Source organism: Neodiprion fabricii, chromosome 7 (assembly GCF_021155785.1).
Source record: "Neodiprion fabricii isolate iyNeoFabr1 chromosome 7, iyNeoFabr1.1, whole genome shotgun sequence".
Lineage (NCBI taxonomy): Eukaryota > Metazoa > Arthropoda > Insecta > Hymenoptera > Diprionidae > Neodiprion > Neodiprion fabricii.
This window is the reverse complement of record NC_060245.1, coordinates 2999659-3015801: the sequence shown is the minus strand read 5'-3', so window position 1 is coordinate 3015801 and position 16143 is coordinate 2999659. Positions and strand designations below refer to the sequence as shown.

General features: G+C 37.1%; 2 protein-coding genes across 2 annotated transcripts in view; one reads left to right on the top strand and one right to left on the bottom strand.

The window, feature by feature from the left end:
- LOC124186698 overlaps positions 1-12696 on the bottom strand; it is a 33770-nt gene extending 21074 nt beyond the window's left edge. The window contains exon 1 of the mRNA XM_046578591.1: positions 11024-12696. The gene's annotated coding sequence lies outside the window, so the exon portion shown is untranslated. The remainder of the gene's footprint in view (positions 1-11023) is intronic.
- LOC124186701 (cytochrome P450 6k1-like) lies at positions 7419-10290 on the top strand. The gene is made up of 6 exons (XM_046578602.1): positions 7419-7500; positions 7653-8232; positions 8289-8654; positions 8714-8898; positions 9429-9717; positions 10001-10290. The coding sequence occupies exons 2-6, from the start codon at positions 7704-7706 to the stop codon at positions 10165-10167; spliced, it is 1536 nt and encodes a 511-aa protein (XP_046434558.1). The 5' UTR covers positions 7419-7500; positions 7653-7703; the 3' UTR covers positions 10168-10290.
- Positions 12697-16143: the final 3447 nt, after the last annotated feature.

Sequence of the window (16143 nt, the reverse complement as noted above, 5' to 3'; positions counted from 1 at the left end):
GTATAATTATATTGTATATTTACATACATACGTGCATAAATAAGTAGAAATATCTACGAGAGTCGAAAGGTTATTGAAGAAGTTAAAATAAAACGCCAGAACTCGAACGTCGGGTGAAATAATGAAAATAACGAAAAATTATGCGGCAAGTAGCGAAAAAAAAAGAAAAAAACGAGTCATGAAATTTGAAATATTATCATTATTATATTTTTTTTTTTTTGTTCCATGGGAGAACAAACCGAACGAATATTCAGTAGGTAAAAATTATTTCTCGAGCGACGCAGAAGGAGATAAATTGATTTATACAAACAGGAAAAATATACACCAGGCCGAAAAATTAATCAACATTACAAAACTGTGCGAAAATTGAAAAGAATTTGCGGGGGAAAAAACACCGATGAAAGTGAAATTGATAAAAAAAAAAAAAATACGCCTGCATGGATGTTAAAAAATTTTTTCAATGTCGCAATTGATTCTTTGGTTTCCGTTTGTAATCGCAATTTTCTTCGCCGTTAATCGCATGAATTGAAGTAAGAGTGAAAAATAAAAAATCAAAAATTCGCACATTTCCGTGCCAGATTTTTCAACTCTTGAAAAAATTTATCCACGAACTCTGTTGTTTATTTTCTTTTTCCCCTCCGGTCCGTCGGTGATTATTTTATTTATTTTTATATTTTATTTTTAATATCATCGATACCGGCGTAATAATTTCTCCTCTCGATTATCTCGCATACTAAAATATCGAGTGATTTAAACTCGATCGGTTTGAAAAAAAATAGCGCACCCTGTATGCTTTAGTGTATCTATATAACGTCGAGTTACGCAAACGCGTTTCACTTAAATACAATATTAAACACACAGATATATATATATATATATATATATATATATATATATATATATATATATATATATATATATATAGCTACATACGTATTCACGTATGATCATCAGTTCAAATACAGCTGTTTCCATGTCATGTATACAGAGGATATATGTATACGTATATACAGTATTTAAGTTTGTGTTAAAAAACACCGTGGAAATAAATCATCCCACTTCGTAAACACGGTCAAGTGTTCTCAAGTGGCCGAGAATCGAACACATTCACACATTCGATATCCAGAATGTATGTATGTATGGTGATAGGTGGTCAAATACTTGGGCAATAAACGTAAACTCATGTGCATAACGGATATACGTGTGTGTGTGTGTCTATGTATATAACGTGAATTTATTATTAATAATATTTTATGCACTGCGCAACAAGTGTTATAATATCGTATGGTTTATGGTGCTCTTATATTGCTTCTGTAGATTTTTATTTCTTTTTTTTTTTTTTCTACTCGACTATAAATATAATCGGTGGAACCGTTCGATTGATCGATTTACCCATTATGTATGACATTCCTACGGTAATGAAATTAGAGATTGGTTATTTATCGATATCGTGAAACTTTGCTTTTGGATTTTTATGGTATTCAAGAGATTCGATTAGACGGGATTGAAATTTTTTCGAGGTACGTAAAGATTTTTTATCTTCTAAATCTAGTCTATACTGTTTTTTCTTTTTTTTTTTTTTTTTTCTCTAACTGGGAAAGTTGAAATAGTGGTTTAATCTATAGAGTATTAAATGATGTATTATACGTACGAACGTACGATAATATAAAATATATAACGGTACAAGAATTCATCAGCGTAGGAATAATTGAATACGGGAAGAATGCAAAATTGATTGTAGAACGAAGAGTGTTGGTTATCTCATAAATAATTAATTTCGTTATATGAAGAATTCAATAATTATCTCTTTGAATGAAAATGAATAATTTCTTGGAATATTGCTGCACAGAAGTGTGTAATTCAAATTCATATGTATGTATATATGTATGCATTTAGAAGACGAATTCATTTTACGATACGACGCGATGCGATGATATAACTTGTTACAAACCTTGGAGAACAAGAAAAAAGAGAGGAAGAAAAAACGACATTGAAAAAAGTTACTACGACTACAAATTGCGTCTCGAATAATTGTTCTATCAATATCAATGTCTGATACACCGAATGAAAATAACAAATATTAATCCTATGGTTGATTAAATTTTTTTAATTAAACACGTCAAAGGATAAATGAATGTTTTTTTTTTTTTTTTTCATCAAATCTTAAGTGATTTTTACCATCGATGTTATGTATATATAATACAGGGTGGGCCTAAAAATACGGGACCGATTTGGAAGGTGAATAAAATCCAAACGTGTCGACCGATTTTTGAAAACTGTTGTTTTTTTTTTCTCTCCCAAAAGTGGAAGAACGAATCTCGAATCAATCTTCGAATCGTAATTTCGGAAAGAAATTGAGTTGAACATTATTTAATATTGATTTTGTTTCAACCGAATTTTCAAGAGCGTCTATTCTCTCTTTTATTTATTTATTTATTTATTTTTTATTTATTCATTTACCCTCCTTGTATACGAAATAATTCGCGCAGTATTCGATAATTTTCTTTATTTTCAATTTCATCCCAGGGAAGAGGAATTTTTTCTCTTCTTATCGTCCGTCAACAAAACGGTTATAATATACAAATTTTCAACCATACGCAGTCAAAAATTTTCTTTCGTCGCGGAAAGCCGTTGACCTCTCTCTCTCTCTCTCTCTTTCTTCAACTTTTTTTTTTTTACCTTTCCTTTTGTTTTATCATTCATCTCTCACCCTCGACGCTAAAGACCCGAAGAAGACGTCAATTGAATCGCCCGTTTGTAAGTGGGCCAATGGCGTTAGGTCAGTGCCAGAAGAGATCTCACGGCCAGAGTGCGCGCGTTGATTCCTCTCTTCGTCGTTCCGTCACTCAAAAGTCGTCAATCAACGTTGTGCGTAGGTAGCCAACGAAGCGTAATACAAATATTAATGAACGGAACGGCGCCCTGCCTCCCTCCCTTATTTCTACTCATTCACACCTTGATGATTTATTTAATTTATTATTTACTTTCTTTTTTAATCATCTATTTACGTATTGATTAATTTCTTCTGCACCTATCGTTCGTTTTTGTTCTATTTATCTTTATCCATTATTATTATTATTCCTAAAACTCTAACTTTCATTTTTATTTTCCATTTTAATACAAATTTCACGTAACATTTATGTTATACTGCTTAAGGGGACTTGTTCCAAGACGAGTAAACGCCTCCATCTCTCTCTCGCTCGCTCTCGCTGTATTTCTCTCTTTCTATCATTGAAGGAAAGGCCCAAATCGATCGTTTAAAATCACACCGGAAAACATCGGCGTACGAACCGGTCGCTGCTATAACATACATATACTTACAGTTTTTTTTTTTTTTTTTCCCCCGTCAAAAATTGTCGGAACTTGTCTGTATATATATGTGTGTGTGTGTATATACATATATCTATATATTTCCGGTTTTTCATTTTTCGGTACAGATCGCGTTTTCAGTTAGATCATTCTAAAAAAAAAAAAAAAACTTGTATGCAAAAAATTGTCAGTCGTTCTTTGTTCTGATCTTCTCCTTTCGGTGATTTCTCCTTTTTTTTTTTTAACCCCCTTATATCTGAGTTCCGAAGCTAAGAAATTTGCCTTTTAAATTCGATCATTATGATTATTAACAGTTGTATAATTTAGAACGTAGCTGCGTAGCCAGAAATAAGTCTTTCGTTTCTTTCTTATCCGTTATTTGTAATTGTTTATTTTTTTTTTTTATTTTTAAAAATTTTTCTCCTCCTCCGCCATTCTGTTTCCTTTCTCTTTTTGCCACGAACTTTGACCGATTTTCGTTCTCTACATATCATACGTTCATTCATCGATAAATTAATATTCTCTTCTTCTCTCCTTTGATTTCTATATGTATAAACTTTCTTCTGAAATTCCGTCGATGAGATGCAAACAATTCGCGGTGATTAAAACTCCGCATATGGAAATTAGGCAAATGAGGAAGGAGAAGAAGAGAGGAAAAAATAAGTAAAGAAGAAGGGAAAAAAAAATAATAATAAATAGTCAGTGCGAGACGCGGTGCTCGACTCTTTTGATCACGGTCGGTCATTCGCGTGGCTGTTGGCCGGTCACGCTGTGCAGGCTGTATAAAATATATACATATAGATATAATATAGGTACAAGCGACGACGACTTCTCCAAGCGTGGCCTCAGGCTTTCGGTCAGTGACACTGTTTCATCAGTAAATTATTTTTTATTATTACACTTTGTCATTGTTTTTTTCCAAAACTCACCCGATATCGCAACACGAGATTTGAAATGTGGAAAACTTTATTTTTTTTTTTTCTTTTTTTTTTGTTATCAAATTGTTATGTCACGTAATAACGATATTCTTTGTTGTTGTTGTTTGCAGTCGCTACATTATTTTCATAACGCGAAACACGTATAACGGTATCAATTCAATTAGAAATTTCGACGATTTTCTGTATTTTGAAATCAGTGCGGCCCTGTTCTTCAAAATTCGTTTGAAATATCCGCCCTTTTGATATCTTGAGGAAAGAAAAAATCGACTGTATCACAGATCGATCTAGCGATTTGCAGTTTTTTTTTTGTAATATGTTACAGTAGACCAAAAACAAAGCGACACGTATTTTTTTTTTGATCTGGCATTAAACACTTCAAGGGGATGAAATCACCCTACAAGGTAAGGAATGTCAAGGAGTTGTTTGGTAATTTTTAATTTTTTTTTTTTATTTAGATTTCGAAAATTACATTTTTCATTTCTCGTTACGAGAATACTTTTCCAGTTGAATTGGTTAATGAAATATTACGTTCCTGTGGGTGAAACTGCCAAATCACCCCTTGACATGCGTTACTTTGGAGGGTGGTTTTACCGCCTAAAAGTGTTTCATGGTAGATAAAAAAAAAAAATACATGTTTAGTTTTTGGTCTCCTATAACATATTACAAAAGAAATGAAATCGGAGAGATCTACCTGGGATCCAATGTAAGTGTAAGTCCAATTCGAAGACCCCTCGGGCCTAATGTGTCCGATTGGAGTTTGTGCGGTGTTGGACTGTGGGTCTCGATGAGCCGGATCAGCCGGATATCCTGCCAAGCTGTTACACAAGAACGACGCTTCCTCGACGCCGGCAAGTCGGCCGCCTCGCATTATTATGCCATGTCTTGAGACGGTCGAGTGGTTGAAGAAGGTGGGCAGTAGGCAGGTAGGTGGGTACTTGACTCTTTCAACTCTTCGTGTCTACCAGCCGGGGAACCGACTCCATAAACACGCGCAAAGGCGCACTTGAAGTTCGAACCGAACCGAAGGAACGAGCCAGAGATCGAAGAGAGAATCTGACTGGCTGCGGTGCCTTTCTATCCTCGGGTTACACCTTGGTTACACCTTATTATATATACCATGGCTGCGGTTATGCCTTACGTTTCTATAACTTGTTATAATATCTCGAGCGAACGCGTCGCTGATCAGCACTTGAAGATATCAAGAGTCAGGTATACACCTGGAGCGAATCGATGATCATGACCATCCGCAGCTTCCGTAATCATCATTTGCCAATTTGTGTAACATTGCAATCAACCTGATTACCGTAGTTGTTTAACGGTCCGCGATCACGTGATTTCCAATGAGTTTCACAGTATTCTTTTACACGATCGTGATGCTGCAATGCAGGTATAACCTTCGATGGCTTCTGGATCTATACCTCGTTATCGTTCCAACATTTTTCAAGTTATTTGACAGAACTGATTTTACCGAGGAGCTATTTAGACACTGATGAAATCTGCAGGGAATTTTCGAAATCGCATATGAAATTGGAATGGAATGGTTACAATCGGATTTGAAATCGGAAGCCGGACATTCCAAATTTTACTGAAAATCTTACGGAATCGCTTGAAATCGCTAGAAGATAAAACAACGCTTGGAATTCGATTTGAAATCATATTGTTTAATACCAGTGAATTTCAGATCCCGGAAAAATTATTTAAAATCTGTACAATGACATTTCGATGACAGAAAACCACTTGAAATCAGTGAAAAATATTTGATATTGTCAAGTGAAAACTCGACGTGCGTTTGAAATAGAATGTCATCGATTGAAATCGGCATAAAAGTATTTCAATGACAGAAAACTACGTGAAATCGGCAGAGAACATTTAAAATTTCCAAGTGACATTTTAACCAGCTTTCGAAATAGAGCGGAATCAGTAGAAATCGGCATAAACGTGTTTCAATCACGGAAAACGATATGAAATTGGCAGAAAATATTTGAAATCGGCAAATGACATTTCGACTAGCGTTCGAAGTACAATGTCATCGATTGAAAATCAAGAGAATAGTATTCAATGAGAATATAAATCATTAAAAATCGGTACGAAGGTTTGAAGTGGAAGTTGAAATCGGTATGGGAAATATCAAAAATTGCATAACCTCTAGCGGAATAACAGGGGATGAAATAAGCCGATATGTTCGCTTTCTCATCTTCAGAAGATTGTAATCTTGAACTAGCATTCTATTTTAGGACACGCGGCTCGATTTCATACTCTCCGTTTCGCTCCAACCGATTGCACAGCGGCTAGAAGTTGCTTGGATAGATAAAATTACACGGTGCAGGTACTTGCTGCTCGTGGAAGTATAAGTAGATACCCATTCGTATCTGTATCGAGACTTGAGCTATTCTATGGAGCAAGTGCCGAGTCTCTCGAGCGAGCCGGAGTGCCCATTAACCAGGTATGTCTCGATTCTTGGCGACCGTGATCCGCGGCGCTATGTGTGTTTTGCAATCGGTTAAACTGCGCTGAGCCATTCCCTCTCCCTCTCTCTCTCCCCCCTCTTTTCAACCAGCAGACCGGCAACAGGTACTTTCTACCCAGATCGGTACAACCGAGCACATGTAGGTACATTTTATTGTGCACTGTGCGCGATACATTTATGCATTTTATAGGCATGAATCGAATGTCGCGTACAGACTGCACGTTGAAAATGAACTCATTGCATCTTCGTCGGCCATTATGAGGCCGCTATTTCAAATTTGACATTTTTTTTTACACCTATTCGAAATCGGCGAACAAAGACACTGTTATAAATAAATTTTGTGTCTTCGATTAGCTTTTGGATAGCCTTAATCTATAGTGTGCAAAATTGGTTGACCCAACTCATCGTTTGTAACGTTGGAGATAACAGTAATATGCCCTACATGAAAGGTTGTACAGCTTATCCTAATTGTAATGGTCTAGTTTGATGTCCGATTTGAAAAGTTGCGCAACAGACACAACATCGGCAGAATTTGATTATTTACACGTTCTATCAGTGCACACTCTTATCTCTACTGCAATTGGCTCAACTACGCCAATGGTTGAGCAGACGTTGCGATATATTTTTTCTTACTGCAATAAACAACGGAGTTATCAGGAGGGAGAGCTACATGTTAAAGATAAACCAAGAGTTAATAAGCGGTCACGATGAGAGGAGAACGGTCTGTTCTCATCCAGACATCGTGCAGATCAAACTGTTTCAAGTAGTGGCTCGTTGCGCTTGTTGGTAAGTTAACAAAAACCGAATCATACTATAATCCCAATCCATTAAGAACGAGAGAAAGATGTAACGAATTTTGTGGTGCTGCATGCATGCTCACCATCATCTTTCACAATCGTTCAATATATTGGCGGTCTACATCTTATTATGAGAAACAGGTGAACTAAGAAAAAACACCAGTCGTTGGCTTCTGATCCAAGAGACCCAAAATGGGCATTCTGTCATTGAACTGGTGGCTGGATTTCGCGGTGGTGTTTGTGTCCGCCATTGTGGCAGCCTATTTGTATATGACACGGAATTTCAACCACTGGTCGAAGCGAAACGTAATGGAAGTGTCACCGATACCGTTCTTCGGAAATTTCTTGGACTGTTGTCTGTTCCGTAAGTCAACATCGGAAGTGCTTCAGTCGGTGTACGAAAAGGGTGGCGGCAATGAGGGAAAACCTTACGTGGGATTTTACGTCTTTGACAAGCCAGCTCTGGTCCTGCGAGACCACGAGATAATGAAGAGAATCTTGATCAAGGACTTCGACTACTTCACGGACAGATTCATGAGAACGGATGCTTCGGACACTATAGCCTATGGGAATCTATTCCTCATGAGAAACCCGGCGTGGCGAGCGATGCGTCTGAAACTATCGCAATTCTTCTCAGCTGCGAAACTCCAGCGGACTTTCAGACTAATGGTGGACGTCGGTGAGGACCTGGACAGACACTTGGAGGCCCTCAAACTCGGAGGTAAAATTGGAGTCATTTTCACCAGCAGAGCTTTAATAAGACGTTTTTATGATTAGGCGCCGGTCGAACGATCGAGGTTAAGGAGATTGCGGCTGAGTTCATGACCGATGTGATAGGATCGTGCGCCTTCGGGCTCAGAGTGAATTGTCTGAACAATCCGGACGCGGAATTCAGGACGTGCGGAAAAAACATGTTCCAGTTCAGCTACGTACGCAGCGCCGAGTTCACTTCGATATTCTTCATTCCGGAGCTGGTCCGACCTCTGAAACTCAAGTTCTTCTCCAAGGCGTCGACAAACTTCATGCGAAAGGTGTTCACGGAGACTCTCAACAAAAGGATGGAGAGCGGCGTTCGCAGGGACGATTTGATCGACTTGATGATTGACTGGACGAAATCGGATATCGACATTTCCGAGGATTTCAGTAAGATTAAATACCTTCACAGGGAGAACAACTGACGTCTTGCTATTCTCTTTGAGCAGAACTCGAGGGAGACTCGCTCGTCGGAACGGCCGCACTTTTTCTCGCTGCGGGATTCGAGACAACCTCGACAACCATGGCCTTTGGACTCTACGAATTGGCTCTTCATCCGGATGTACAATCAAAACTTCGGGCAGAGATAAAGACTGCTATGGCCAATAACGGAGGCGATATAACATACAGAATGGTTTGATGAATTCTCATCTTACGCTCTTAATCGACACTCGGTCTTCTTCAGTTTTTAACAAAGTTTCGTTCGGCGAAGCAGATTTTTATTTCGAAGAAATCACATTTGAGATAGATAGCGCGACGCTGTTAAGAAGTCGCTGAACATTTATCGGAATTTCAAATTTCAACATGGCGAATGAAAGGACGATCGAATATAAAGCAAAAATTTGATCAATTCATTTCTGAAGTTTTCCAAAATTGCTACAAATTTAGGAACCTAAAACACAGCGAATCCAAGGTAGATGATGGTTAAAGATTTGTCGGTTTTCGATAAAAAAAATCCCCATTCGTCTTATCTCATCCCAAATCTGATGATAAAATCGTGGAATCCGAAATAGTGAAATATCCAATGTAGTGATTTGAAAGATTTTTCATCCCGACCATGAAATTTCGCAACTTGAACCGTTGGTAACAAGTTCGTGAAACTTCTTCTCCCAAATTATACACGCGCAGCTGTTTTTTTTTTTTTTTTTTTTTTCATGTCCGCAGATCAACAGTCTTCCGTATCTGGACAAGGTCGTCTCGGAGACACTTCGAAAGTATCCGTCTCTACCGTTCTTGGATAGAATGGCGAACACTGATTACGAAGTGGCGGAAACTGGCCTTGTAATCGAGAAAGGTACACCGGTTTATGTTTCTCTTCTTGGGCTGCACTATGACCCCGAATATTATCCCGAACCCCATAAGTTCGATCCGGAAAGGTTCAGCGAGGCGAACAGGGACAAAATACCGCGCTACGCTTATCTGCCCTTCGGGATTGGTCCCAGAAGTTGTGTGGGTAAGAAAACTGAAGGATTTTGTGAATGAATTGAAAACTCGAGAATCTTCATCGTCGTTTATATTTTCGACGGGCATTTTTTTTTTATCCCTTCACACTGTAGAGAAACATCATTTCTAAATCGTTATAAATATCTTGCAAAATTTTGGAATTTTTCTATCACTTTGGTATGTTTCGTTCGGAGCTTGGATTGACATTTTTGATGACAGAAATTTTTAGCTGGAGGAAAAATGTTTCCCATTTTTAGTATCAAGGATTACGGCAATCGTTCGAATTCTTTCAGGTCTCAGATTAGGAATGCTCCAATCGAAGTTGGGGATTTTGAAAGTCATATCAAACTACGAGCTCACCGTTTGCGAAAAAACTAAAATTTCGCCGCGTTTCAATCCGAAATCTTTATTGATAGGTGTGGATGGTGGCCTCTTTGTTAACGCTCGTAAAGTCGAGTAAAACTAACCAAAGAGATCTATAAATTACGTCGTCGAGCGAGTAATGAACGCTACGAAGTTTCTGCATGGAGAGAAAATAAAAATATATTTTATATTTGTATATCTTTAGTCTCTCATTTATTAAGAAAAAAAAAAAACAATAACTTTGTATTCGTATACATATATACGATTAATGAATTTTGTACCTATGATTCCCTCTCGTGTTATTAATTAGCTATTCCCTTCTTAATATTAATAATTCAAATTCCTTCTTCTCACATTATCCGATTCCAATAACGAGCAGAACAAAAAATTTTACAATCAAATTGTTTTTACAAGAGAAAAATTCATATCGGGTGGTTTAATCCTAGTCATTCGCACCTATGGAAATTTTCACATTACTTACACGGGGTTACTAAAACCCCCAGGCAACTTTGGAACGTTATTACTGTACACAACATTACGTTATGCACAGTCAAAACTTGAACAAAATTCTAAGACAAAATTTAACAATTCAAAAATCGACTCCAATCTTAGTTTTATTATAAAACGATGGAGGATGCGGGAGAGATTTTTCAACCAAAAAATGTAAAACAATACGGAATACATGCACGGGGTCTCTGAGACCGCGAAGTTCGTTCACTCATTCTTCATTTTACTTGCACAAACAATCCTGACTCAAGGACGCTGACTTTAAAATTGTACGTTAAAGTCGGCTCTGGGGTCAACTGAGCCCCTTGTCAGTGACTAGGGTTGATATTGATAAAATTATCGGTATAATAAAAAATAATAAAACGTCATCAAGCCATGAAAAAAAATAAAAAAATAAAATAAAATAAATAAAAAACGATCACTTTATTAGTACAACAAATACTTACAGAGCCGTTTTTATCGACGACGAGGAAGCAGGAAGACAAACGGTGATATCCATCGGTGCAAAGCTGTGCGTAAAAGCTTATGTGTGTATAATTATTGATGCAACAACAGTGTGATATGTGTTTACAATTGCAATTAATCACGGTGCAGCGATTACAATTCGTCGCTTTTCCTTTTTTCTCTCTCTTTCCCGCCTTCTGTTCTTCCTTTTTCCCTCTCACATGTCACTCGAATACAAGTTTGCTTATTATTACAATCCGTACACGATGTACACCACAATCCGTTACGCTGCACTCCGTTACATATATATGTATATATAAATTATATGTATATTATGCACACACGTTTCTGCACGTTATTGCACCTATGCCCACAACTGCATCATCACTGTTTGTACAAATACGATATCCCGACTCGCCGATATTCTTTTCTCTTGTTTTCTTTCACCTCGGTTTTCTCTTTTTCTTTGATTCACCCTTTGCAAACAAATATCGACACCGCCGATTATCACCGATTTCAAAATCAATCGCTCGGTCGATTCTATCAGAAGCTGTGGATATTCAACTAGCGACGCGAATTACGATTGCAAAAATTTTTATACGATCGGTAAGTTTGGATACTATCGACTGAAATCGGTCCTCGGTTTCTATCCTTTTTTTTTCCTGCCAAGTTGCGAGGCTGCAAGCCGATCTATCGATCACTCGTTAATGTGTCTCCACGGTCATTTCGGTTGAGTCACTCAGTCGATACGACGAGCACAGAAATTGTTATCGTTGTCGATTTTCTTTTCGAATTTTACTCCTTTTCGATCACCCCTCGCTCTCTTAAATATCACAATAAAATCGAAGAATCACACTGCCACAATGCTACACCTTACACCAATCTTATTTCTCCACGTTCGGTTGAAATCGATCCGCCGATCTAACCCAATTTCGATCCTTTCTGCTCCCTGTCCAATCCTCACTTCCCTCGTCGATTTTTCCTCCCTATTTTCGAGGACAACCGAACTTCGCTTCACGCTTTTCTTGCCGGTCAGCAAGAAATCGAACGATCCTCAAGAGAAACTGAGATCGGGATCGATTGCCGATCGATGACGATCGGATTATATCCTTCTATCGTCCTTCTTGTATCTTCTTTTCCAATTCTTCTATCCCAATTTCACGACACTCTTCATCGCGATTCTTTTCGAAAGAGATCGGTAAAACCAAAGAGGTAAAAACCACCTCTTCCCCCGTTCGAATTCACTCCTTCCTTTGCATCGGATATCGGTCGAGATATCCCTGTACAAAGGAAATGAAGAAAAAAAAACAAAAAAAAAAAAGAATAAATAAATAAATCGACAGATTTAAAAATCGTTAGAGGACACCGATCGCACTGACATGACCGGTAAGATCGGTAAATAACGAAAAGTCAAATAGCTCGACAGTCACATGTTGAACATTTGTAAATCCAAAATCGAAAACATTGTACTTCGTTCATTTTTTCGTACACGATTCCGACGTAAGAAATACAGGAAAAATCGGTATGACAAATTCACTTGTATATCCTCCACCTTTTTATCCCTCCAAATTCTCTCTATTATTTCACCACTAAAAACGTTCTCTTCACCCAGCAGATCCGTTCCAAACGGACGTCGTGTGGCGACTGTCGGCCCTCCTCGTCACTGCTGGGATTCCAACTGGGTTCTCTCTTCTCGTTCTCCTTCTCCCTCGGTTCACTCTCTTCGTCCTCTCTCCGCCCCCTCCCTCCACCGTCGGTTCGAACGTGACCTCCCCCCCCCCAACCACCGCCTCCACCGTCCCTTCCCCCTCCCTGCCTCCCCCTGCAACCCCTCACTCGAATAGTCCTCTCCTCCTCTTCACCCTCCCTCCCTTCCCACCGTCTATCTGGGATATTGGGATTGGGTTTTTACGTACGGATGTCGGGCGGTTTTTTTTTTTTTTTTTATACGCCGCGAATTTTTCAATCCACCCCTGAGAATTTTGAATCCCGATCCCTTTTAATCCTATCTCAAAGTTTCGTTATCCCTGACCCTCTGATTACATCTCGCATCGTCGACTATCGGCTGTTGTTGACTTTGTATACAGGCTTAGAAAAATGTAATTTTTCCTAACAAATTAATTAGATATAAATTATTAATCATGCGAATTAGAAGGGAATTCGGCGAAGAAAGACGATGAGAACTGTATTTTATAATTATTTATCGAGATGATATGAAATCTGTTTTTTGAGATTGCTACCTCTTTTTTTTCCTGCAGTCAAATGTGACCTTAATATCTATTTATCGTTACACGAACGTCAAATTGTAGCAAGGCTTAAAAGAAAACTTATAAATAGTACGAGTGATAGTGATAAAAAAAAAAATGGAACAGCAATATTTACTAGATTTCTTCGTTACAGAGAGTTACAAAATTAATTTTTGTTTGTTATTTACCAGTAGATATTTTTTGGTTATGGTGAAAAGTGAGAATAGTTGAGGACTATTCGTGTACATATAATGTATAGTAACCACAAATAGAAATTTCTCTCTGTATACACAAGTAACTGATAGAAAGTGAATTTCTCTCTATTTCGCTTTTTCAAGCTCCATTGAATTTTTTTTTTTTTTAACCATCTCCATTTCTTCGTTCTTTTAAAATGATTTTTCAGAATCTCCAGAATCAAATTTTTCATCCCTCAATCTTACTTTTGTTCCAATATTGCTGTTTAAATATATGATAATTATCGTTTTTATTATTACATGCGATAATTTTTTCCTCGTAAGATTTCTTCGATCGGGAAGATTTTTGTAACTCGTATATAAAAATGAGAATCGAAGTAAGTTAACATTTTCACTTTCGTCTAATCCTCTTCACCAAGGAAATAATATTATTTTCATTTTACAATTTTCTCAACATTAAACATTTACCCGTTATTTCAAAACCCGATACGATAAATTAATTTTATTGATAGGGCAAAAGGAATAAACAGAAAAAGAAGAACGTTCGCCGTATCAGAATCCGAATTTCTTAAAGGAACGAAATTTTGTGATCAGTCAAGAAGAGAATTTAAAATTCTTTTATACATGTTTCATTGAAGTTAATAATAATTATATCGATAGCTCGATAATGCAGTCATATAATATCACGAGTCGTAAGAAGATGGTATTACACGCAAGAAAATGAATCAGCGTGGTTAACAATTTGATTGTCACACATATTATATTATTCCATAATTCCGAAGCTTTGTTTTTAAACTTTCATACTGTTAATAACGCGGGCATTCACCTTTCGGAACGATAACTGTTTATTCCAGAAATGAGTGCTTTGACAAAAAAAAAAAAAACGATGATAATAATAACAGTAAGAAATAAAGCTGAGATATGCTAATGAAGTTTTAACAGTCGGAAGTCGATCAAAGTGAAATTAATGCTGTGCCCTGCGTTTCAAACATCGATGCGACCTGCAGCTCGTAAGTTTCACGACTTGCAAGTGATTCATTTGTTTCGTTTTAATTTACCTCCTGCAAATATTATGTCAATCGACGTAGCATAAACAAAATCGTTAAAAAAGAAAATATCGTAATTCCAAACGTTGAATTCATCGAGTATCAGTCGCTTTGCCAGAAGATTAAGTGCCATCCGTAAATTACGTGAAACGTAATGGGGGGGGGGGGTATCGCCGTAATGTGACATAGTGCGACAAAGGGCAGGGGGGGGGGTCAAAAGCTTCGTGACGTCACATGTTAAAATTGAAAATACTAAAACTCGAAATTTATATGTGAATAAAAAATTTTTTAAATTTTCGAACTTGATCGATGTTTTTATTAATAATAAATGAAAATGAAGTGCCTGATTTACCAGTAATAGCTAGTATAAAGATGTGGGTCCAAAGTCGATGGACCCAAGATGATTAAGTTTTTTATCTTTAATTATCATAATTAGTCGCTTTCTGTTTCCTAACTAGTCGTTTTTTTCTTTCTTTTAACGTAAATATTTGACTCTGTGTTGATTTTATTAGAGATTACTTAATAAAAATAAGAAAAAAATGAAAACAACTTTTTTCTTTTCATTATTTTCAAATACATGCATAAGTTTGAAAAATTTTGTGACGTCACATCAGGGGGGAGGGGGTTCTGAAAATGTGACAACCTGTGACAAGGACGGGGGGAGGGGTTGAAAAGTTCTAAAATTCGTGTGTCAACAAGTTCGAGGAGAAAATTTGATTGGACTATCGCAGGTAACTAATGGCTAAAATTTTTTCTCTCTTTTTTTTTCCTTCTCTTCTTTCTTCACCTTATCTTAAAACAGAAAATTCCCCAGCTAACTACCAGCGTTATCGTAACGGGTGACTAATTTCGATAAATATAATATAATGTGCCTTAATTTTCGACAGAATAAAAAACTAACCGCAATCATTCGGCGCATAATTTAAAAAAAAAAAAAAATAAATAAGTAAATAAACAAAAAATCCTCGTCCTTTGGCAAAATATTTATACATCAATCCTGCATAATCAATTGTTGCCGGAACAGGTATTTTTTTATTCTTTTTCTCAGAAAGAAATTCGCCAATGAATTTAAAAAAATTTTTTATTCCACTTCTCTCGTCAAGTTTCAGTAATGTTGTTTATTTAAGTGCCGCACGAATATTTCGTATTACACGGCAAATCCAACGTCCTAAATATTACTGCATTATAGAGGTATACATATACGTATAATTAGATATTTCTGCGTGAAAACTGAAAGTTTTCTTTTCAATTCTCTCTGCGATATACGATGTATAATGTACGCGTTCTAATATGTCACCTGCACTTTCGCAAAATTTATGGGGTACTTAATGTTACACATTAAATATTCCTAAACTGCACCTGCAGCTATTCTGGGCTCAAATTTTCGAGGCTCGATTGTAACGGAGTTCGGATGCCCGTAGGGCTAGTTTCCGGCCATTCGCAGAATTGTTATCGAAACTCCGTTGATCCCCTCGCGATTTCCCCGAGGAGACCGAATTTGCAACCCTTTTAGGGCGTCGTTCTCTCCAAGCGATAAATTGCAGCGAAATAAAATCAGCGGAATACGACAAACGATTTCCTCAAACTGAACTTGTCGATTTTTTTTCTCCGTCGTTGACGAAGTGAACAAAATCGA